The following is a 25,574-nucleotide window of genomic DNA, read 5'->3' on the forward strand; positions in this document are numbered from 1 at the left end:
TGAGCCGGAGCGGATGGTGACCCTTAAGTCATAAGGTTAGGTCTGCGCAGTTCCCTTCTTGCCCAAGGCCCGGGTGCAGGATGGCACTGAGTGCCCCTAATCCAACCCTTGCTATCGCCTACCTGGGCCTGGGTCCAGGCCTGGACCTAATAAATTACAGCTGGACCCTCAAGAGTGCTTTGTGATACAGACCTTAGCTGCCTTACTTTGACTTCTGTAAAGTTCCTGGCACAGTGTATGCAATAAATTAAAACGATTTTTTTTTTTTTAAGTAGTAAATTTACTTCCCCCTCCTGAGGTCTCCCCTACAGTTGAACTCTTGCTTAGAAAGAACTCTGCCAGGCAGTTCAAGGACAAGCCTCTATCCTGAGGATGCCTGTGCTCACAAAGGTGGTGACCAGCTGGGCCCACGCAGCTCTGAGCATTTTCCCACGTAGCCCTGTGGCATGTGAACTACCTTCCTAGAAGCAGCTACTCATCCATGGAAACAGCCTTTCTATAAGCGTTTGTCATCTACCGAGATAAAAATATCCAATGATCTGTGGTTGACGAACTTCCCCCAGGCGGCAACAGTTAAAATCTGGCTGCAGAGCTGAGAAAAACTTGCCCGGTCTCCCATAAGCAAGGCCAAGGTCAAAACGCCCTGCTCACACATAAAGTTCAAGACCCAAAGCCTTTGCTAAACTAGAATTTTTCCACATGCCCTTTTTCCCCTCCTCATAATGTTATTTCTTGTCTGTGTATTAATTTTATGACCCAGTGTGCTGGCCAGATGTTGAGGTCCATACTTACCCCTCACATACAGATATTGCCAACCGTGGAAGGCCTGGCCTCTTAGGGAACTACCAAGGACACGCTCTCTAGAGTAGGCTCGTCACTAAAGGCTGGGCTATTCCACTTGCTGGTCTCACTTTCAACATTTCTGCATTTGGCATAGAAACTTGGATGTTATTCATGGCAGTAAATTTTAAAAATTGGTTTGTTTCAAGGCTTACAAAAGAACATGCCCTTTCAGCTCTCAAGGTCCCCTCTAGTCATGTAATTATGGGATTGCTTGCTCTTGTTTACTTGGGCATTCAAAACAGAATTTGATATTCAAATACTCAGAGGCTGTAAGTGGTTATTGTACTTGAATGGTGATGGATTTATTGTGGTGATTTTACATTTGAAGATGAAATCAGCATTTCAGATCTTTCTCTGTGAAGAGATTCTACAATCCATCCCATTTGTCTTTGACATTCTTTGGAAATTTTATTCATCTTTGTCTTCTTTCCTCACTTAACTTTTCCTTTGTTTTATTGTATTAATTTCCCCTCCACATTCTTACCTCTGGTGTCCTGATCATTTTTTCCTGAGTGCTTGCCTTCTCCTGGCTCGTCCCACTGTTTAACTTGATTTCTCTCTCCTTCAATTTTTATCTGACAAGGTACATTAGGAATTGTTTTTTCTTAATTCTTATGTTGAGCTGACCATCATCGGAGAAAAAGCAAGTTCATTTGTGACAAATATGCTTCGATGATTGGACCAAAATATCTTAAACTTTCTATGACAGCAGCTTACTTGCTGACAGTGTTCAATACTGAACACTCTTCCATGGGTGTCGCTGAAGGATGCTGGCCACATGCACTCACAATGCGCATAGCTGTAATCCTCTTTTATTTATTTTCTCTCCATGTGAGAAAGCCTATTGCAATGCAAATGAGGGTAACATCATAGAATGTACTAATCAGAATATTCTAATTAATTTTAAAGTAGATTCTTTACTAATTTTACTTTTAACTGTTATTTGTAACTTATAATTTCCATATAGCTCAACTGAATATATCCACTGGGCGAAATTATGTTTAATAAATATCATGTTTTGATTATAACATTCCATTTTTCTAGAGGTGCATCTTTCAGAGATGAATTCAGTGGTACCAGTAAAACCAGGTCATATTAAGTTCTCCGAACCCCATTCTTACTTACATAGTATCTGTCTTTTTCACCTGATTGGTTTCTCTGTGTCCTTTTGTCTTTTTATATTCTGCCTCTCTATCAGCTCCCTCCTGCCTAGATTGAATGAATAATCATTAAAAGTTAGATGAGATCATTTGCTCTAAGGACAGTGAAGTTTTGATTGTATATATGCAGGCAGTGTTTTTCAAACTTCAGTATGAATCAGAATTACCTTGGGAACATGTGAAAATGTAGATTCCTGGGCTTCAGTGTGCATATTCTGGTTCATTTGGATTTGTAGGTGACCCAAGAATCTGTATTTCTAGAAAGCATCCCAATGGTTATAATATAACTGGTAGAAACCATACTTGGAGAAGTATTGGTTTCTTCTATCCCAAGTAGAGGGTTAGAAGAAGGAGTAATTTTGAACAGTGGAGAGAACTGTCATAGTCTGGGCCTCAATGGGGTTCTGTATGGGGGTCTGGAAAACTTAAATAGAGCATTAAAAAGGACAGTGGGCTTCTGGGAGATGCAGAAACAGGGAATCAAGGGTGGCAAGGACTAGTGTATGGACAAAGGCTTAAAGGATCAGTAATGATAACCTTGATTCATTTCATAATTTTCCTTAGGATTGACTTTTCTTCTTCAATTAGAAAAGTTAATAGCAATATAAATATAAACTCTGATTATAAAGGTATTTTAATCTTTAGGAACTGACAGAGTCATTCAATAATTCAGTAATTTTTAAAATATTTCAGGCTCTCTTAAGGTATTGAACAATTTAGGTATAGGATGATTTTTGACATCTGAAGCGATATCATACAGTTCCATACAGTATTTCATTTCTGGTCCTATGATAACAAATTATGTATCATAGAGAAGACGATAAACTATGCCTTATGAAAAAACAGAATTTAACTTCACAACTGAGAAAAAAATAGATTTTCACTTAAAGGACATTTATACATCATAAATCAGTAAGCCACGTTGTTAATATTTTAAAATTTAGAAGCTGTTTAAAGATTTTTATGAAGATGCTACATATCCTTTAGTATGTCAAATAACAACCAGAGATAGATGGATACATATAGACCATTTAAAAACTCCAAAATTTAAAAAAATATATTTTTATTGATTTCAGAAGGATAGAAATATCAACGATGAGAGATAATCATTGATCAGCTGCCTCCTGCACGTCTCCCACTGGGGATCTAGACTACAGTCCGGGCATGTGCCCTGACCAGGAACTGAACTTGGCAACCCTTCGTTTCCTGGGATGATGCCCAACCAACTGAGCCACACCAGTCAGGGCCAAATTTTTAATTTTAGCTTATTATTTCAGCTCTTTTCCTCATTCAGCCTTATTCAGAGCTGTTAACAAGGAACTACTTGGCTGGCTTGCATTTTTTTCTTTAGTGTGTCAAGTAACAACCAGAGGTAGATGGATAAATTTAGACCATTTGGTGGCCAGCCTCTAGTGGAAATCCTGATGAGACAAAACCAGGCAAACAAGTGAGCCACAATGGGAGCAGAGGCGGTGGGCATGGAGAGTCTGTTGCTGTTCATCCAATCAACCAGAATGCTTTCATTTTAGCAGCCATGCCATAAATGGGCCTGGCACAAGAATTTCACTCCTCTCTCTCAGCTGTTCTGCTTCCACCATTTATATAAGTCTGCCATTTTGATTTTGTTCATTTGATGGGAGAGACTTCCCTCTGGTTATCGGTGCTTTTGGGAGATAAATAGAGTAATGGAAGTTGAACTTTGGGGGAGCAATGCTGTTCTTATTGTGATTTGTATCTTGTTTTGAACTTCACTTAGTGCAAGACCTGGTCTCCATTGGCTCATGTTGGACTAAGCTTCTCCGCTGACCTGTGCTCTCTTGTAGGTGATTCGCAAGGGATGGCTCACCATCAGCAACATCGGCATCATGAAAGGAGGCTCCAAGGGATACTGGTTTGTCCTGACTGCTGAAAGCCTATCCTGGTATAAAGATGATGAGGTAAGCCGCAGAGGGTGACAGAGTTTTCTCATTTCAAGTTAAGTGAGATTATTGTGATATTTAATTTTGAGACACCAGTGGTTCTCTTTCAGTAAGACCTAGCTTGGGACGTGTGTTTGAATAAGCATTGTGCTTTTTTTTTTTTCCTCATACATTTTTAATTTTATAATATTCCCCTTAAATTTCTTTTACTTCATTGATATAGTCACATGTTTGTTTACCTGAAGAAACGGAGTTAGGAGTCAATAGTTGCAAACTATTTCTTTGTAATAATGACAGGGGACTAAAACAATTGTGAAAGCAATTTTCATTAAATAACATGTTGAAAAGACTCAAGGTAATAGAGCATTATAACAGCGAAATTAATAGCACTGATGCCGAGTTAATAAAGTGTTTTGGAATTGTTGCTGTGACATCGGTCTCAAATGACAGGGTTTTGAAAATGTCCAAATCATTCGTCTTCAAGTCCCTGAAAACTGTTTATGTGAATTTTGTTCTTTGAGAATTTGATATCTATGTAAAAGCATGAATTATGATAATGGCGGTGTTCTGGTTCATGTTAGATGTTAATAATTTTGGTCCTGTGACTTACTACTCATTTAAATCTGATAGCTATGAAATCACACAAAAATATACTATGTCGTTCTTGCAGAGCCATTAAAGAGCTGTAGAGTGATACAGTGTTACTGCTCAATTTGGGAGGGCATGGATGGAAATTGAACTATGTCTTGGAAATTTTAATAGGTCTGGTTTTACCCGAGAAGTTTTTTGATGCTTACAATGCAGCATGCAAACATTCAATAAGAAAACTAGTCCATGATAGCAAAACTATATGCAGGTGAGACTGTCTCAAATATATTTGAGCATGCATTTCAGACGTAATAGTCCTTCCAATCTTGGTTTCACATCTTTTAAAAACACTACAAGATACCCTTATCAGTTGTTGAAGGAACATTTTTATGTCTTGTATAGTTTTTCTGTTCCCTAAGTGCTTTGTGAACAATAGGGTGTTGAATGAATATCCGATGGTCAGGTGATTTCCACTGAGTTTTCTGCAGTAAAGGAAAGTAAATCCTATAGAAAGGTCCAAAGAAAATTCCTACTCAAAAGCCTTATTTTCAATTTTTATGTCATATATTTTACTGACTTCAGTCAAATGTGGAATTGGTTTTTGGGAGAGTCTGAGGACTAGTAATGGTCCCTTTTCTGTGCTGGCTGCTGTCTCTATCATTCGGTGGGAGTCTGCAGTGTTCAAAGAGTACAGAGAACAGACTGACAGCTGTCAGAGGGGAGGTGGGTTGGGGGGCTGGATGAAAAAGGTGAAGGGATTAAGCAAACAACAACAACAACTAACTCAGAGACACAGACAACAGTATGGTGATTACCAGAGGGAAATGGGAGTGGGGGGTGCAGACAGAAGAGGCTGCTGAGTTTGGCATGATGTGTGGGGTGAAATACTCATGTGGGAAGAGTGGGATGGCAAGAAGAGAAGAAGGAAGACCAGCTAGGAGACCGTGGCAGTGGTCCAGGCTAGAAGATGGTGTCCTGTCCTGGGTGGCATGAAAGGAACACTCAAATTCAGGGTAGCAAATTGAAGGGCCGCTTATAGCGACACTGCCGCTCATTAAAAACTCTGCTCAAGAAATAAGATAGGTTTTCAAAATATTAATGCCTGATTCACGAATGACCCTTATCTCGATGTGTCTGTCTCAGTGGGACAAAGCCTTTCCCACTGGGGCCATCATCAGTCATTCCCACCTTCCTGACCACCACCCCACCCTGGGTGTGTCCTCTTCTGCTATTTTTTTTCCCCCCCGACAGAGCTTCCTACCACTGCAGACCACCTCTGAGCCTGCTCTCAGGGCAAAAGAGAGGGGACAGCACTGTCCCTTACTCACTGCTAGTGTTCAACAAATAGTTGTTAGTGTGTGTTAGTGGGAACCGGTATTGGAAGGAGGGTAAGGGGGAAAAAGGTCAAGGAAAAGCGTCAGGAGGATGCGGCTCAGAGACACTGATTCATATCTGGCTTCTTGAGTTTATACCCCGAACACCATCCTTCAACAGCCATGTTTTAAATAATGCATAGGTTCCATAAATGTCTAATTGCCAGAGTTCAACTACATATGAATTGAACATGCTTCTGTGGGAAACCTCAGAAAACCCAAGTTTAGACTATTTCTTTGTGAAAATAAGCCTCAGTTCAAACTCAACTTCTGGGGTCAATTTGTTGTAAGTTGAGTGCTTGTCCTTTGTTCCCATGGTATCTGTCTCTACCCACATCAGCACTTTCATGCTTTGGAAATCCTGTTACTTGACCATTTCTCTTAGTCAAGCAAATGCGACACAGTAAAAATAAGTTATTTATAGATTTGCTCATTTATTCAATGATAACTATATTCACATTTTCATAGGGGATTGTGATATTTTTTCCCTGTGTTCTGCCATCCTCCTGCTTTCTCGTGTAATTAGACTGGTATGTTTTCATTATAATCTAAGTGGCTGTTGAATAAATAGCATATTGCGTCATATGACTAGATATGGTTTTATTTAACTTATGACAGATTTGTAATAAATACAAACGACTTGTGAAATATATCTGTGATGAAAGAACAATGGCTCAAACTGTTCTTCAGGCTGACATTAATTGAACAAAAGACCTTATAGACCACATACTCGTACACTCAAAAGGGGGAGGAGCTGGAGGATGTGGGCTTGCCAGGACTAACTGCCAGGGTTGGAACAAGTCACCCTTCTCTGCGCCTCAGTCTTTTTCACTTACCAAATGGGAACCATTAGCAACCAAGTCACCCCAAAGGGATTTAATAGGACTCTAAGAAATCATATATTACTAAGTCTAAGTGCTTAAATAAACTTTTAGGAATCATGTTTATGTTTTTTATTTTTGTCATTGCAAGTAGTAGTATTCCTTCCTTCCATGATGCCGTTTTTTGACTCATGTTTTCTGGTTTTTTAATTTTTTGTCATCTCATATCTCATATTGTGACATAGGATCTCATTTTTCTTTGCTGTTATTGTTGTGTGTTTTTTTTTAGCAGAGAATGTTAAGGTTCAAATAATAAGAGGAAACTCAGATCCCATTCCTTTAGTGAGACTTTCCATTCTGCCTCCCCTTCAGCCTATGGGTTCTCCTATACTTTAGCCAAGAAGTGGAGATGATGATATCAAACTATGCTATTTTCTAGCCAAGTTGGCAGAGGCAAGAGCATAATAACCCTGTATAATAATTTTAAGCTAGAGTTGGCATGACTGTAATAGTAAGTCCCAGCATTTTTCCTTCTTGTTCTGAACAAATCCATCCACCCTACCCTTGAATTTTAGATGAGTTTATGAACACCCTCCAACCTCTGTGGACTCTACTTTTTGAACCATTATTCTACATTAAAATAATATTATTTATAATGTTATTGATAGATGAGCTTAACAGGAAGGTTTCCACCAGTGTCTGAGGCAATGTTATTTCTACTGTTATCTTCAGAGTCTTTATAATACAATGACGTTGTGGTAGACATAATTGATCTATCTGCTTGACTTTATACTATCCTCTAACTTTACCCTGAGATTGGGGTTTTCTGTGACACAAAAAGAAATAGAACATCTTTTACAGGATTAGACAGTTTATAACTAATTACCAAGGGGATTTGCCAAAACTTAGATGTCCATTTCGGTCATGCTCTAGTACCCCAGACTCTGAAATATCCTATACTAGTATATGTGGCCCTGAGTGCATTTCTAGGGATTGCATAGACTTCTTGCTAGGTTCATCCTCCCCAGGGTATTTTGCTAGTGTGTATCCTAAGTCAAAGAGGAGTTGTCCAAGGGAGTGAGAACAGAGCATGGGTATGCAGGTTGTGTATCCACACATATCTTCTTGGGCCTGGAGTGGATGATAGTTAGCTCCTTTGATTTCTAACAAAATAACATAAGGATATTTGTAGTACTTATATTTACTAAGGGTTTTGGGAAGCAGTACAGCAGTTCAAACAACCTCGAATAGAATGTTAGATAGCCCTCTGTGCAAGAGTTTTTTTAAAAAAAATACATATATTTCTTTATTGATTTCAGTGAGGAAGGGAAGAGAGAGAGAAACATCAGAGAGAGAGAGAAAGAGAGTGTCATTGATCAGCTGCCTTCTGCACGCCCCCTACTGGGGATCTAGCATGAGTCCTGAGCGGGAATTGGACTGTGACCTCCCACTTCATAGGTTGACACTCAACCCCTGAGCCACACTGGCCGGGCCACAATAGTTTTTGAGGAATGGACCCTTCACTTGGGGGTGTCACTGACAGCTCTAACCTTGTACTGGCCCAGCCCAAGGACAGTGCTTTGGTTTATCTCTTTCTCTTCCCCTTCCCATATCACCCCTCAATGGCTACCAATCTGGAAATGCCCCAAACTCAAGGTGTGTCTCACTCTGTTGTACATTCACTCTTCCTACATGCTCACCTTTGCAGATCCAAACTAATCAAATGTTCAAACAAATCTAACGGACTTCCAGTTAACAAGATGCTCCCTAATTGAACAGTAATTGTGGTTGTCAATAGTATCTCTGCTATTCATTCTACCTGCTTAAACTCTTGCAGGTCAGCTCTCAATCTGAGTGATAATCGATGATGATCACCATCTTCAAAATGACGAACATTTATTGAGTATTCATAGTTTACCAGGCATTGAGCTAAGTTAGTACTTTATTTACATTCTCCATATTAGCAATGAAGAGCTTAGCCCACAGCTAAAAGTCAGTGTGTGCTCTTAGTTACCTGAACACTTCCCAACAAATATTATCTGAACAGCTCTTATGTTCCAGACACTCTCCTAATCACAATGTACAGATGGTTAGCAAGGAATTCATGGTACCTGCCCTCATGAAGGTTTTTTCCCAATAAAGAAAACACATAAACAGGAAAACAGATGCAGATGACAGCCTGTGAAGAAAATAAATCCAGTGATGGGGGTCCCAGTGTGGGGGACATTCAATTGTGTGGTCAGAGAAGGTTTGTGTTGATACTTTGAGGCAAGATTGAGCTTGATGAATTTAAGAAACTGAAGTCCAGAGTGACTGGAACAAAGAGAGAAAAGGACTCTATAAAGAGTCCTTTAAAGATTAAGGATTTTGATCCTGAAAATGATGAGAAGCCTTTAAGTTTGGAAGCTGGAGAGTCTCATAGCATTATTTGAATTTTTTATAGATCCTTTTGGTTGCCTTGTAAAGAATATGTTGGAGGAGGACAAAACTGGATTGGGGAATTATTAGAAAGCTGTTGCTCTGGTCTCCATAAAAGATCATGGTGGCTTGGACTAGGGTAGGTTGATGGAAATTGATAGAAATGATGGATTTCAGAGATTTTTTTTCAGAAGGTGACATTGATGTGACAACTCATCACATGTTCTAAGTACTGGATAAGTGTTTAAGTTCCTGCTAACCTGTAAACCTCCTAAGACCAGGAGCCATTGTCTTGTTCACTGTTCTACCACCAGGGGGTATGACACTGATAGGTAGCACTAAGTAAATACCAATTGTGAATATATGATTGAGCAAATGAATAAAGAAGTGCAGCACGATAATTCACCATGTTCTGCTGTCTCAAGTGCCTTAACTAAATTATTGAAATACAGGGTAAAATTACCATGAGAGGTAATTTTCTTAATTTTCGTCATTGAAGGTTAATGAATTTTTTTTCTTTTTAAATATATTTTATTGATTTTTTACAGAGAGGAAGAGAGAGGGATAGAGAGTCAGAAACATCGATGAGAGAGAAACATCGATCAGCTGCCTCCTGCACACCCCCCACTGGGGATGTGCCCGCAACCAAGGTACATGCCCTTGACCAGAATTGAGTCCACAGGCCGACGCTCTATCCACTGAGCCAAACCAGTCAGGGCGAATTTTTTTTTTTTCTTCCTCTGACTGTATGGCTTCCTGGATAGACCATTTAAGCAGAAAACAAATTTGACAATGTTGCTTTTATACATCATAAATATCGGTTATCTCTGCACAATTCTAGGGAGGAATTTAGAAAAGGGCAAGTTATGGGAATAAAATACAAACTCACATCAAAAGGATTTTGGGTTATGATATTTACATGAATACTTTAAAATTATATTTGGGAAAAAAGCTATGAATTTTTAAAAATGCATCTAAAATATGAATTTTGGGAGAATAAGAAATTCTGAATGAAGAAGAAAAGAACCTTATTTTTAAATATCAATGAGAAATGTGTAAATGATAGTTAAAAATCTCTAAAGGGGACTACTTTATGAATAATAGCACATAGCCAATATTTATTCAATTTCTATAGTCCAACATGAAGATTAAAATCATAATGGAATACTCATAGGGAAGTAGGGTAGATCAACAGAAGCGTTTCCAGTGGAAATGTACTAACCATACACTGTTGAATAAAGGCCAAAATCTGCATTAAAATAAGAACATTCTTCAGACTCAAAAAATTACAGGCCTCATTTTTGTGGGTTGAAGTGTTTGGATAGCTTGATAAGGAGATTATATAATTCCCTTATAGGGATATTTACTTAGTATTGTTTTTATTATGTAGCTGTAACAGATGACAAATGTAAGTTCGGTAATAGGAAATAAAATGACAGCTATATCCCTGGATGGCCAAAGCTGTGAGGCCAAGAAGTTATAGAAATTTTCATGTCTTTCCATTTTCACTTATATGATCAAGATCCTGCCTTTCTTGCCAGGTCTGCATGCTGCCTGTGATGAGGAGGTCAGGAATAACCCTGTGAACACTTCACAATCCTCGCTGAGTTGTTTGAGTTAGCCAAAACTTATATATCTTTTTACCAAAAAAACAGTCCCAACAAATATTGAACTTTAAAGCATTTACATTATTTGAAATTCTTCATGATCATAGTTATGTGTGTTTTTTCACATACATAAGCTATATCATGTTAGATTTTAAATGTAGGATTATTTCATATAAACATTTCCAAAGATTTGGCATTATCTAAAGATATATTTTTATAATTTTAAAAAATGTATAGTAGTATTCAACAAAGCATAATGGCAGATGCTATTTCAAATTTAATAAAATATGTATAGACTCACACCACTCCCCTAAATGTGTTATTTGTCCTAACTTGAAAGTGTATACTGGAAGAACAATATTAACCTTCATATGATCCTTTTCTAGAAAAGTTACGTTTTCAAATGTGCATCATATAGTGAACTTTAAATATAAATAGCATTCTTTCAAGCATATTTTTTTGAGAGCCATATAAAAACTGTAAAACCAAGATGTTAGGCATGAGGTTATTTTAAATGTTATCCTTAGTGGCTCACATAAGGATGACTCTGCTGGCCTCCTCGCTCTCCCTTTGGAGTCGGGTGGAAGGGAACAGTCTCCTTTATGTTCTGACCCAGCTCTGTGTCATTTGGAGAGCCTCAGGCATGCCGGGTGCTGCCTTGCGGGGTCCCAGAGAATGATTCATGGGTGGACTCCTGTCAGCATTTTGCTGCAGGTTATAGGAGGAATTTCAAATTGGGTGGTACTATGTAAATATTCCCTGAGACATTTTGATATTGCCTTCCTGTTTATTTTTTACATTTTGTGAACTATTATTTAATACTCTATATTGTGGTCCTGAGACTTTTCTGTAAGGTAAAAACTTTCTTTGCACAATGTATTTTGCAGATGACATCTTTGCTTAGGCCAGATTGTTAAATGAAAGAATTTAGCCTTAATCGTATATTTACTTCATAATTTTACCTAATGAAATTTTTTTAAAAAAAAGAAGCTATAGTGTCAGATTTGGTAAAATATGAAATTGTAGAAATTTTGAACCTCATAGGGTTTTTAGTCTTAAGACTAAATGTTTCATTTAAAAAATGAAATACTGAATAAAAAGTTTGCTTTCATCCAGAGTATATGCTTAAAATGTTTAATTAGATTAAAACCAAAAAAAATTTGGGGTAGCCTTGCGTTACACTTTTTTTAGAGCTTGACTAGAACCTTTCTAAGAAAAATGAAAATTAACTTTAAATACTGAAGTTAAAGCATTTTAGTGAAGCAAATCAAAACAGACAAATTTCTAATTTTACCCATCTCCCCACTTTTTAATCTGATCATTTGACTCCAGTTCACAGGGTGTAAACTGATGTTTTGACATTTCCTCAAAAGATGTGGCAAGATATACATTGTATATCCATTAATCTGTGTCCTTGCCTTTTTTTTTTTTTTTTACAATAATGCAATTGCCTGAATATCTTGAGAGTTTGGAAGTGTATAGTGAATGGGAGTGTGTATTCCAAGGGAGTGCACTAGCCTCATGCACTCCACCCTTGGAACTATAGTGTAAGCTCCTTCTTAATTAAACAATGTCACAGTAATCTATGCATATCTGTCATGACACTTAGGCATATCAGAGATTCAATGTTAACTTTATATACTTTCCAAAAGGAGAAGCAACTATTTTAATACATTTGAAAATTACATTGGAAACAAATACTCTTTTCATTATGTTCCACCCAGGTGCAAACTGGGTTGAGTTTAACTCAAGATACATGATCCCCTGGGTTATTTTTTCTTCCCTCTTTTTCTTTTGTCCCTCTTAAACAGTCATGATATAGAAAACAAAACTTTGTTTTGAAGTAGAATTATTAGGATCATTTATTCTTTGTCAAGCATCAGACTTGCAGTTCTGTGTTTTGTTATATTGATCACAGGGTGCTGCAAAGCTGTGTGTAATTAATGTCAAGGGCAGTAATTTACTGACAACAGTTAGGAAAAGAGAACTATAGAGAGCACAGGAGCATTTTCAGAAATGGGTTTTATTATATTTCATAGGCACTACTCACTTTACTTATGGTGGGTTTCAATATTTGAATCAAAAGAGAATAATAATAATAATAATAATAATAATAATAATACATACGAGTTAAGTATTAAACCAACAGATGAAAAACCCAGGCCTTCCCCCCGAACCCCTCATTTTGGTTGTAGCTCTTGGTGTAGATGCTATGGTGTGAGGGCTGCTTTCTTTCAATGGCTGGTTGTCATTCAGGCTGGGTTGTCATGTGACTGCCTGTCTGTGCCTGCTGTACAGGTGAGCGGATGTTCTGCACAGCAAGTGTAGACAGGCAGACACATGACAACTCCGTCCAGCCAGGCCCTTGGTTCCTTCAGGTTTCCTTTGCTCATGGGCAGATACGGTCAGTCTGTTTTCCAGATTTGGTGAATTTGGAGGGTCAGGGGGAAAGGGAGAAAAACACACAATAGAATTAAACATTAAAACATTATGGAACTAAAAACAAGTTAGACTTTTGACTTTATTCAGAAAGTACACTTATACATTTGTTCTCAATGTGCTAACATGAATCATTGACTTGACAGAAAACTCATATTGAAATTTTAAGGCAAAACCAAACAAACAAAAAAGATTAAACACCAGGTTTATTCTTAACTCCAGTTCATGTTATTACTGGCCCATAATGCAGTCAGAGTTCAGAGTAATTGAACCAGATGTTTTTCCTCTTCCCCAAACTCTGCATACTTTAATACTGAAGTTAAAGATAAAGACATGTTTATACATGTTTCTTGTAGTAGATAAGTACCATAACCTTCTCCATGAAAAAGAAACTTATCATTTACATGGAAATGGCAGCCATTTTAAAAATAATTAATGAGCCTAATGTATTTGGCAGTTCAACCAGCCGACCTTTGGGATTTTACACGGGTTGTGTTTTTACAAATACTTTATTAAGCAACAGGAACTTATTTAAATTTCTCATATCCATTTTAATGCAGTTTTTAAGTATGGATGTGAAAACCAAATAAAGAGTTGTGAGCTTAAGTCCTCCGCTTAACTAACGATAGTGCCCTGCCATGAATCAAAAGGGTATAAACTATACAGCTGTTGGTCACAGAGATGCTCACTCAGATTGTGTTTTGGATCTTGTTAGTGCACTACAGTTACAAAATAGTCCCTTAAACACAGAAAATGAAACTTCATTTCATATCCAAAAAGTAAAACCAGGCCCTTTGGAAGATTTCCTTATAACTCGTATGAGAGAAAGAGTGATGATGTTAAATACACAGATAGAAAATTTAATTCTGGTGAGTCAAAAATAACTCTACTGGCTCTTTTAAAATAAATGATCAATTCATACCCTTCCCTTTAAACAACAAAATCACCAGATAGTCAAAATGACAATAAGTGGGATTTCTTAAAACAACAACAACAAAAACATTATTGTCCAAGGAGTGTGTAATTAGGATTTTTTTTTCAAAGAATTTTAAAGAAAATAAATAGTATATTTCCTGTTCACTGTAAAATTCTGAGAAAAATAGCAGATAGAAACTTTATGGAGAACAAAAGAATTTTTAGAGGCTATGAAAAAATGAGTTTTGTACACAGCTCAACCTTTATGCAGTGATTAGATGTGCTACAGCTTTAACAAAGAGTTGAGAAGTGCAAGTTTCCATTTATTTAATTTCAAGAAAATAAATGTCTGATTCTGTTTCTGGTCATCACTTCTGAGTAGAAGACTTTTGTCTGTTTTTTCTTGACAAAATAAAAAACATCAGTGAACTTGGCTGCCATTAAATAATTACAAGGTCAGAGTATGGGAAAACAAATACCTCAAGCAACTATTTTGCTATCGTTGCTGCATTCAGGGCAACAGAAAATATTTATAGAGTGATTCACTTACAAAGAGCATATTTGTAGAAATTAAAAATTACTGTAATTCGGTATAGCTTTCCCTCTCTCTCCCATAAATACTTTGATCCAGTTAACTCTGCTCAATTAAGGAATGATGTAACCTGGAAAAACAGAAAGAAAAATTTGTGAGTTCATATGTTCTCTTTTAATGTGAAACAATTCTAGTAAACCAAGATACCCCAAAATATCAGACCCTGAAATCCATAACTGTTTTCAGGGTGGGGAAATCTTGCTGAAAAATGATTGCTCTTAAGACTTTGGGATAATTTATTTTTCTAATAGATGTTTAAAACACACTTATAGTAAGTATGTGGCATCTGCGTACCTCATAGCCATGTTAAAAAGATGAAAGGTTGAAAAAACAGTTAAGAGTGTTTTTCTGTCTTCCAAACTATAGAGTAAACATTAAAATTTGTTATCAGTTAAAATAATAGCTAAAATATGAAAAAACTATATGTACATTATTATCACACAGTGTAATTTTTAATAAGGTCACTACCCTTTAGTTCTTTTTTTGTCTTTCATTTATTAAGAAAAAAAGTGCATGAAAATAATTATGTTCCAAGTCTTTAATAGCAACATTAAACCAAAGCAACTCCAGGAAACTGGATGTTATAAGTCAAAAAATTCAAAATGAAGATTTAATTATTTTCCTTAGTTGACTTCATTATTTATATTGATCAAAACATTAAAATTCTTCAAAAAACGGGTAATTATTTCTGTCTACACAAGTAGCAGCAAACCCAGGTAAAAAGGTAGAAGAAAGCAAGTAAAGTTTTCATCTTTGCTCAGAGATTTCTGTTTCCCCTCAGGGTAAAGCTGACCTTCAGTTATTTTAAGCTGGGATTTCTGAGTGATGGTCTTTTATGTATTTGGACTTTATTGTCATGGGTGGGACATTCTCTTTAAAGAAGAGGAAAGTGGGTTGTTTTTAAACAGCAGATCTCTTGTCGAGCTGAAAGCTTTGGCTTCTCTCTCTTTACTAAGGATGACGCTGGTGAATCAGTGGACTTTTTACATTACCAAGTTGTACTTTACTTTATTTCCTTACAATAACAGCTTTACGACTTCAACGAGAAAAAGGAAAAAATTCTATCAGTAGGAATTTTATGCCTGCACTCTTTCCCACAGAGCGAAAAACTTGGGTGGTCTGTAGGCGAGAGGTTGGGGGAGATAGTATATTTTGGTCTTTCAAAAACATAAACACATTATCTGGGTGGAAGGCCTGAAAGCCAAGCAGGAAGGGCATTAAATCTATTCACTAATTACACGAAAGTGATCGGTGTGAAATTTTGTCCCACTGTAAACAAACCTTCTTGGATTTGGAGATCTATGGTTTAAAAAAAAAAGGGGGGGGGGCTTGAAAATGTAAATAAACTGTTTTCTATTGATCCTCTTCCAATTAAGAAAATGTGTTGAAAGCTAAAGCTCTGAATTTCCTTTCTCTTAGATGGCAGAAAATTCTAACCCAAAATCTAGTCTAACTTATCAATCATCCACCCACTGAAATGAAAAATAACTACTAAGTTTCTGTGAAGTGCCCTTTGGATAGGCTCTGCAAACAATTTTCTCTTTCTGATGATATACAGTGTTTAATTTTGATACTTACACTTCCCATTATATCCACGAGCAGTTTTAGTCGAAGATGATCACTGTTGGTTAGTTTTCTCTGGAATAGATCCCATGATCCCTAAAATATTTGTATGTCTCCTTACAAAGTATAATATCAAAATAAAATTAAGCATTATTCTACCCTGGAAATAAATTTAGTTTACACCAAGTTTGCATACATGCCGGTGTATGTCCCAGCGCACAATCTACCATCCTGCCTTCAGTGAGCAGAGGTTTACAGAGTGAGCTTTTGCTTTTGATCTTGCATTGAGCTCATGCCAGTTAAAAAAATAAGTATTATTCCTTTTCATTTGTTAAAACTTGGCATCAAAAAATGGGTAATCAGGACTCCAAGCACATGTAGGGGCTCCTCGGCTCCCCCCATACAAATTTATTCTTCGATTTCTACTCCTGTACTTACGCCAAGGACACCCTCGGGTCCCCTCCGTCTGCAAACTAAAAGTCATCCTGAGAGAGGAAATAGGTGAGGGACTGATGGTGGTTAGTTTCTTTGAAATAAAAAAGCCATTTCATAATAATAAAAAAAGACACCTAAATATACATGAAATGAAAGTAAGTTATAAAATTCAATCATTTCTACAGAGTAAAAAAAACCCCACAAAAAACCCCTCAAAATTTGAGACATCTTAAACATTACTACAGTACCCTATAACTATCTTCTTTGCTAACTGTATAAATTAGTAGAATACATTTCTTGAAAAAATAAGCTCTGGTAAGTTATCTCATAGTTTCTCTTTTCAGTTTTCCTATGTAAAAGAAACTATATAGATTTAAAAAATCTCATTTGTTCAATGAAAAATAATATGGAAACCTCTAAGTCACAATAGAAAACAAATCATATCCTCTAAGTGGAGAAGATAGCTAAATTTCTCCCTTTTTATAATATCTTAACTAAAAATCATGAATAGAAGAGAAAACGTGTGTTTTTTTTAATACCAGTTTTAGGATGATCAAAAGGGTAAATTTTAAAATAAATCATTTTGACAAAAGATAACGTGGGAAACCTTTTATAATAAACTGTTATGCAAAGGAGAATGTGTGACAATTTTTGAATTGTTGCAAAATATAACTTAGAAAAGGATTTGTTCAGGAACCACTATAACTTTAAAGAATTTAAGGGAGGACAAAAGAGATATTAATGTTTCAGATTAAGTCTATAGAACAGATTTTTCATTATATAGAATTCTTTGGGGTTGCTATAAATAGGGGGTTGAGGGAATTAGGGGTGAGGCAGTGCCATTTTTCCAGAACTTTCCTTAAGGGACCCACCTCTGAAATTCAGTGTGGATCATATTGCAGCCCAGACTTTCTATATTATTCTCTCTGTTGGGATTTCATTCAGTTTTCCTTCCTCCCACCTTCCTCCCCCTCCCTCCCTCCTTCACCTCCAGGACAGCTGGAAACTGACCAAGAAAAACTTTTGCCTTCGTTTACAAATTCCTTTTTTATCAGTGGCTTTCTAGACAAAGTACCTTATCATTTTAAATGCTCGGAGACATAGACACATTGTAAAACCTAGGCATGAGGGCTCAGCTGACCAGCAATTATCAACCATTCTTGGATTTTAAAACAACAACAACAACAAAAAAACCTCAGGGCTATATATTGGGATAGCTGAAGACAGAGGTTTTTATTTCCCGGCTTATTCAGTTGCTGACTCAATAGTTCTGGGTTGGCGCTCTTTTCTGGGCAAGTCCCATCTGCGTGGTCTGGTGGGCAAAAAAACTTGGCAGCCTACTCTCTTATTGTTAGATCCTGTTATTTTTGGTATTTATCTTAAATAAGTAAAATTTCAGAAAAGCACTATCCATACAGCATTTTAAACATTGCAAGTATTCTTTACTTTGGGGCAAAATGGGACCAATTCTGGGATATTCAAGTGATAGCACAGCCCTCATTCAACAGGTTTTTAGGTCTCTGAATTATTCCGTTTACCCATTGAAAACTAGCCTCATTCAATTATTTTTAGTATTTGGAGTCTTTGTATTTCATATTGAAGTGGAAAAATCTTTAAGCTTAAGAAAATACTTATAAATCTTCAGAAAGCGAGTAGCTTATAGTAAATCACTATGTACCGCACCCCGTTGCCCTTTTACAATAAATGTATAGCTCTTGGCCACACAAATGCCTGTTTCGCATGTGACACAAATCATTGGTTCCCACCTCAGCTCTCCCGGTCACAGCCCAGGCGAGCGGCAAGAGGGCCTTACCCGCAGGTCTTCCCTGGAGCAGTCTTTTCCCAGCGGTGTCCCTGAGGGCTTCTTGGTCCCTACTGTGTAAAACCTGTGAAGAAAAACACTGGATATGAGATACAAAAGAGGAGCCAACAAACGTCCTCTCCTCGGAAACAGCCACTCTTGTCCCAGCCGTCCAAGGCGTTGCTGTGCCTTGCCCAGTCTAACCAATGTGCAGACTACTGTACAACGGCATTGTCCTGAACAGGTAGTCTGAACACTGGGCCGACGGGGCAGGAGCTCCAGAAGCTTCCATCTGGGCCCTTAAAATCCTCTCTCAGTCCCTGGGAACAGTTGCATTCGGCTCTCCCCCCTGGAGCCTGCTGCACTGACTGAGCCCCACTCCAGTGCTGTGATTTTCAGTCTTGACGTGGCACATTTGCTGCAGACTGGGGAACTGGCAATGAATTTAGGACCAGGAAAAGGGGGAGGGCTGGGCTGGAGAGTCCATATATGGGATGATGTCACCCTGGGGAGGTTTGGGTATGCGCTGTGCCGCTGGAGAGACCGCTAGAATCGCCTGCTCTCAGACATGGGTCTGTGCGTAAAATGGTACCAGATGTTCTGGTGTAATGTTAAACAGTCATTTCATCTTCAGGCCAGATTTTTTCCCTCAACTGGGCAGGAAGTGGGCCCCAGTATGGAAAAGCTGTAAAAAAAGAGTTGAGATGTACAGTTCTGCTGTGGCCAACTGAAAGGGAGTCAGCGGAGTAGGACAAATTTGCTGTCTGATCTGGGCTAGAAAGTCACTTGAAGACACAGGGTAGATAAGAAAGTAAACAGAAAGCAGAGCGCTGGAAGCCAGGGCTCCTTAGGAAATCTTTTTTTTTTTTTTTTTTGGTGTGTATGTGTGTGTGTGTGCGCGCGCGCACGTGTGCTTTCCTGTGGTACTTTATTTTCTGGTATTTCACTCGTCAAAAAGGGCTGATAAGTTCATTTTCCCCTCTCTCTTTGTCCCTCCTCCTCCTCCTCCTCCTCCTCTCCCTCCTCCTCCTCCTCCTCCTCCTCCTCCTCCTTTCCCTCCTCCTCCTTTCCCTCCTCCTCCTCCTCCTCCTCCTCCTCCTCTGCTGGATCTGTCAGCGGCTTGCAGGCTGCTCTAGACTTGAACAGTAATTATAGCAACTTCCTGAAAGTGAAGCCCCCATGAAAAGTCTGGAGAAATGTTCTTTGTCATGGCCTCTCCATGAGTAATTAGTTCCACATGTGGCCTTCCTCCTTTCCCTCAGTGACATTGGCTGCTGCTCTGAACGCTGTGCTATAGCTTGACCTAAAGAAACTGGAAAGTTAGGATTGCCAGCCTCCACCATGAAATAATGACTCCAGGATCCCACCAAACTGCCTCTGGTAGATCCATGCTATATTAGGTCCAGCGTTGTTTTTCACTGGTCATCCCCAATTCTGTGTGATCATTTTTTGTTTTGTTCTCATGGTGTTCTGCTGCTAGTTTTATCTCTGCTTGACTAAATCTGTTGAAATTTGCCAAGTACCGCTTGACCAAAGGTTATAACATATCAGCCCACAGGCATCTCCTTTTCTTCTCCTGTCCTTTCTGTTTTCAATTATATATACTGGTGACTATTCCGAGTGTGCAGATCTGACTCTCCCATCATAGAATTCTGATTCAAGTTAGAGGTCCTCAAATGTGACCTTGATTAATTGCCCTTCCCAAGATCAAAATGTGAGAAAATTCCTAGGTAGCTTCCACATTTAATATGAGTAGCCCAACTAAGAGACTTAGCGTTCTCTAAACAATTACAGCCAAAGCAATTCATGTCTACTGGCCTTCTGCAATACTTTTTAGAAGCAGAAGAATATAGCTCTCTTTAAGTACTCTGGGCTGAATATTTCAAAAAAGCTTCAAGGGAGAAATGTCTTAAAGTATTTGCTTTCCCCGAAATGTCTTCTCTTGAATGAACATATCATGAAAGACTTCAAAAGTTATTATGAGCCCCGTTTACCTCGGGAGGAAGATGAAATAAGATGCAAATGAATTATCCAGCAGTTTAAGATGGAATGGGGAGATTAGCCTCAGGTACATCATTCACAGAGAGATCGAAATCATCCATGGAAATCAGAAGGATTACCTCGTGTCCCTGTTCCTCAGCTTCCATACTTGTGTCTTCAGGGCCTAGTGCTTGAGCAAGCCCAGTATGCCTCAACTCCTTGTAGAATACTGGAAAAAGGCAAATGTGAGTACATACATACAACAGAGGAGTCCTATTACATGTGGATACCAATTCCATCCTTTTTGAGTGTCTGTCTGTTTCTTCACAAGTCATCCTAGAGGAGCCATGAGCCAGAGGGACAGTAGTCAGCCAGGAGCCCCGGCTTCCAGGTGTGGGCTCGGTTCTGCCACCATAGCGGAAGCCCTTCCTCTGCCCTCTGCTATTTATATCGATGAAACACGCTTTGGAAATTTTGGGTAAGGCAGATGAAAGGTGGTTCTGATCAGACTGCTCCATGATTTCATCTTGGTTCACACATCTGTATTTTCTCAAATAGGGGAGAGATCCCTTTCTCAAGTAGGGGTTTTTATAATGTTTTATTCAAGGAACTCAAACTTAATCCTTCCTCCTTTTGAAGCATTGTAAGAGATTTTTTCTACAGAAACAAGTATAAAGATTGTGTCCCCTTAGCATATGAGCCTGCCTCACTGGGCATGCAATTGTTCAGAGTGTTTTAGATTTGTCTTTCCTCCAAATAGTTCAACTAGTATTTATTCCTGCTGCCTACTCATATGCTAGTCACAGTGCCAGGAACTGGGCATATAACATTTAAGAAGATATGCCCTGACCTGCTGGTTTAACTCAGTGGTTAGAGCATCGGCCCACGGACGGATGGGTCTCAGGTTTGATTCTCAGTCAAGGGCATGTACCTCGGTTGTGGGTTCACTGCCCACCCCTGGTCAGGGTGCATACAGGACAGCCGGTCATGTCTCTCTCACATTGATATTTCTCCCCCCTCCTCCTCCCTCCATTCCACTCTGTCTGGAATATCAGTGAAAAGAGTATCCTCGGGTGAGGATTCAAAAAATAAATAAATAAAGTTTAAGGAGGTATGATTCCTGCCCTCAAAGAGCTCACACTTACTTGTAGTGTTAGGAATGCTAATCTGTGATCAAGTTTAATCTAAAATGTTGCCTTGCCTCTATGGAAAGTTCTTGGCATTCCTTTGGAAATGGCCTGAGGACTTTTCCAGGTCTGTAAAGTTATCAGTTAAATGTGATGGGCTCTAGAAAGCAAAGTTAGTGATGACAAAAGACTTGCCTTTGAAAACTGATGTTATTTAACTTATTTTAAAAGGTATTGACCAAACTGATTGTTTGCATCAATGGATGGTTTTGGTTGACTACAAAACTTGCTCTGTTTTAAAATGTCTTGGAAAATAAACGGTTTCAGTTGGTTATTATTCCCAAGCTTGGCAAAATTTTGTGACTTTAGAAATTCTCAAATTGAAACCAGGTGGAGACTTGTTTCTATGTACTTATAAAGAAACAGGGTTATTAGTGTTTACAATTAGGGTGTTCTGTGACATCCATATATGCACACTTCAGATAGTATTTATATTGCTTTAAATGTTTTGTTATAAGATTAGTGCCTGGGCCTTAAACTTTCAAACAATAGAAAGTAGGTTAAGAAAAAGTTCATCATTTCCCCCTCCACCTTCTGTTCTCCCAAATTAATTGTAATTTGGTGTGATTCTGTTTACTATCTTTGCAAGGGTCATTTTATAGCTTCTCTACAGATTACAAAATCCTTTCATATAAAATGTATCAGTTTCTTATAATCATTTTATGGGCTAGATACCATTATCATTCCCATTTTATTGATGATGAAAATCGAGGTTTAGAGAGGTTAAGTAATAACTTGGTGGAATTACAGTAAATAACAGAACTCAGCTTTTTTTTTTTTTTTTTTTAACTCAGATGCCTGTGATCAGAAGCATATTGTTAACCCACAGAGATGATTTTTCTCCCTACGGAATTCTTATGGCACTTAGAATTCCTGTTACTAATTTGTAGCCTTCTCTTAGTTTTGGACTGAAATGTTATGTGTACTATTTATTATTTTACATATTTGGATGCTTTCCCCCCGAATCTATATATATAAAAGCCTAAGCGACCAAACAACCGGTTGCTGTGATGCGCACTGACCCCCAAGGGGCAGACGCTTAACACAGGAGCTGCCCCCTGGTGGTCACTGTGCTCCCACAGCGGGAGCGCCCGCTCAGCTGACTGACCCGTCCTGGTGGCCCACCAGCCTAGTGGCAGCCACTCCCTCCCTCAGTAGTCCTACAGGTCCAATCTTTGGAAAACAAGACAGGTACTGATGGACCTGCACTGCCAGCCTCCTGGAAGTCGGCCTTGGGCACTGTGGCAGCTTCCCCTCCATAGACACTCTGCAAGGAAGAAACGATATAAAAGCAGCCGCCAGGTGGCTCCTGACAACTGGTGCAAACGTCAGCAGGACGAATCTGGATCCCGGACCGGCAAGGGTGTCCTACCACCTGCCTGGAGGGCCTAATGGGTCCCGGCCCTCCCAGTCTCCCTCGGGACGGGCGTCAGATGCAGGCCTAATGGGTCCAGATCCTCCCAACGTCTCGATCGAGACTGACTGGGAGGGATCCCGCAGCAGGCACAGAGGGGCCGGAATGAGTGGGAGCAGCAGGCAGGAGCGGCAGGCAGCGTTGGACTGTGGGTTTCCACCCGATCCCCACAGGCCACCCCAAGGGACCCAACCCATGCACGAATTCGTGCACCAGGCCTCTAGTAAAATATAAGCTAATTGAAGACAGGGATAGTATCTTTATACTTTTTTTAAACTAGCCTATAGTAGGCCATCCATTAAACCAGCGATTTCAACCAGTGCACTGCAAGAATTTTTAAAACATGAACACCTGACTGTTTAGTCAAGTTGTACTGACCTTTTTTCCCTTAGATTGTCAAATAAAAAAATGACAACAGCCCACGCAACAACAGTCATCTAGTGTGATTGAGTCAAAATTATATCTATATATTTTTATAAGATTGGCAAAAAACACATCGTTTTGGCATGCCACATCTATTTGTGCCACGAGTTGAAAAAGTTTGAAAATATTCTGCATTCAACTGTGGGAAGATTGAGTAAAAGCTATGCGTAGTATGCATTTGGTTTCTGACCTAACCTTTATCATGACAACTCAAGAGTTAAAGCTATCTTATTTTTATCTTATACGAAAGCCTTGGTGCAATTTTAACATTTACACAGTATATGTGTATTGCTGTTATGTCTCTGATTCATCATTCTTTTAGAAATAAATGGGAACATCGGGCCAGCCATATTTCCTTGCTTATTTTTGGCCTTCTAATCTTCTGGAAGCATCCTGTGTAGCTATCGGTCATACAATCTTGTGTGAAAAGCAGGATCTAACTAAGCTGTGCCATTTCCTTTCTTGTTGTTTTCTCCTTCCCAGTTTGTGTGTGAGATAAAAATCTAGTTGACCCCAGTTCATTGCAAATTAGGGAAGATAGCCCCACTTAGTGTGGTGTGGATTAGCACTTTTTTTTTTTTTTTATTGGAGGCATCCAGTCCCTTAATCACCAGTGTTTCCTATTTTGTTGGGGCCCATGAGGACTGGCAGACTTGTCATAGCAGAGCTTTCTTTCCCCCTTTCCCTCCCTCCTGACTCTCAACAAATGGCTGCCTCCAGCTCCCCACAGGGAAGGGCCCTCTTAGCCTGAGATGCCAGACCAAAGGCTGTGAAATAGGGAAGACTTGACAGATTTCCCTTTCCCAACTGAAAACCAAGTTACACGGAAACAGCCCTAAATCGAAACAGCCCTAAAACAGCCCCAAGTCAACCTAACGCAGCTGACTTGACAGTCTTCAGAATGCTTGCAAAAGTTTGCAGAGATTGTGAGAGAGCTGATTTTAAAAAACGTACATTTACAAATGCAAGTTTTGTTTTGCCTGTCTCTAGAATTTCCATTGCGGAGTCTGTTTATTTAGAAATCAGCCCCTAACCAAAAGCAGTATATATTTTATGAACATTCTTTCCTCAAATCAGTTGAGAAAGATAATGTTACATCTTCGAGTTTTCCTAACCACTGGCGTGCACAACAGCCATTTCTGAATTTCAGTAACATAATACATCCGGCAGGCAGACCTGAAAACTCTGGGTCCATGGAAAACCAGTCACGTGAAGGTAAATACATGATTTATGACTCCAGGAAAATCTGAGGCACTTTCTTGAGATCTTTCGGGGAATGCAAGATAAAGGGATTGGAAAATTGGTGCTGGCCCTCTCAAGCAGATTGTGAGTGAGAGCACACCAGGAATGCTGCCTGCCGCCTGATGCAACACCCCCAAAGGCTCGCGAGCATCATCTGAATGCTATGTGCCCTGACCTCCCCTCGTATTCCACGTACAATCGGACTGTCCAATGAGCACTGGCTCACTGGGACAGGAGGACTACGGTGTCCTCGGGTCACTGACCAGTTTACAATATTGACTCCTGATGTCTTTTGGCATCACTAGTACTTTATTTCCTGAATGCACCTCAGAAATGAGCAAGCACGCATGATATCCAGAAGCAAGAAAAAACCAGTCCGTGCCTCATGCAGACTCAAACCACTTTCCTCAGGGGTAGAGAGAGTATCCTTTCTGTGGCTGGCTGCGGGTGCAAGTGAAGCACAGTGACTACAAGGAAATATGGGTGGGAAGGGAAGCTTTCTGCTTCGCCCAGAGTACCGGCTGTTATACAGTAGGTCAGTTTAGAAGCTCCAAGTCTTCCAGTGATGCTAGGCACGCTTGCATAATCCATGGCACAGGATCTTTATTCGAGGATTTATAATTCTCTGGTATATGCAGAAGGGGAAACACAAATTACATGAATTGTTAAAAGGGTTTGATCCAGCCTTGGCCGGGAAGCTCAGTTGGTTAGAATGTTGTCCCGATATGCCAAGGTTGTGGGTTCGATCCCAGTCAGGGCACATGTAAAAATCAACCAATGAATACATGGATAGGTGGAACAACAAATCAATGTTTCTCACTCTCTCTCTCTCTCTGTCTCTAACATGTGCACAC

The 25,574-nt window shown here is 39.0% G+C and overlaps 1 protein-coding gene, 1 long non-coding RNA gene and 2 other non-coding genes across 5 annotated transcripts in view; 1 reads left to right on the forward strand and 3 right to left on the reverse strand.

The window, feature by feature from the left end:
* Positions 1-25,574, forward strand: part of DNM3 (dynamin 3) — a 354,491-nt gene that overhangs the window by 167,759 nt on the left and 161,158 nt on the right. For both annotated transcript variants that reach the window (XM_054712328.1, XM_008145852.2), the window contains one exon: positions 3,827-3,940. In XM_054712328.1, coding sequence (XP_054568303.1) covers positions 3,827-3,940 — 114 coding nt within the window. The remainder of the gene's footprint in view (positions 1-3,826; positions 3,941-25,574) is intronic.
* LOC129148038 (uncharacterized) lies at positions 12,756-18,672 on the reverse strand. Its single transcript, XR_008555230.1, has 4 exons — positions 18,487-18,672; positions 16,254-16,334; positions 14,634-14,745; positions 12,756-13,139 (listed from the first exon to the last, which is right to left on the reverse strand). It is a non-coding gene; the product is annotated as an uncharacterized LOC129148038 (long non-coding RNA).
* MIR214 (microRNA mir-214) lies at positions 12,992-13,074 on the reverse strand. The gene has a single exon (NR_129149.2). It is a non-coding gene; the product is annotated as a microRNA mir-214 (primary transcript).
* MIR199-1 (microRNA mir-199-1) lies at positions 18,665-18,745 on the reverse strand. Its single transcript, NR_129150.2, has one exon. It is a non-coding gene; the product is annotated as a microRNA mir-199-1 (primary transcript).

The sequence above is a fragment of the Eptesicus fuscus genome, chromosome 22, assembly GCF_027574615.1.
Source record: "Eptesicus fuscus isolate TK198812 chromosome 22, DD_ASM_mEF_20220401, whole genome shotgun sequence".
Taxonomy (NCBI): Eukaryota; Metazoa; Chordata; class Mammalia; order Chiroptera; family Vespertilionidae; genus Eptesicus; species Eptesicus fuscus.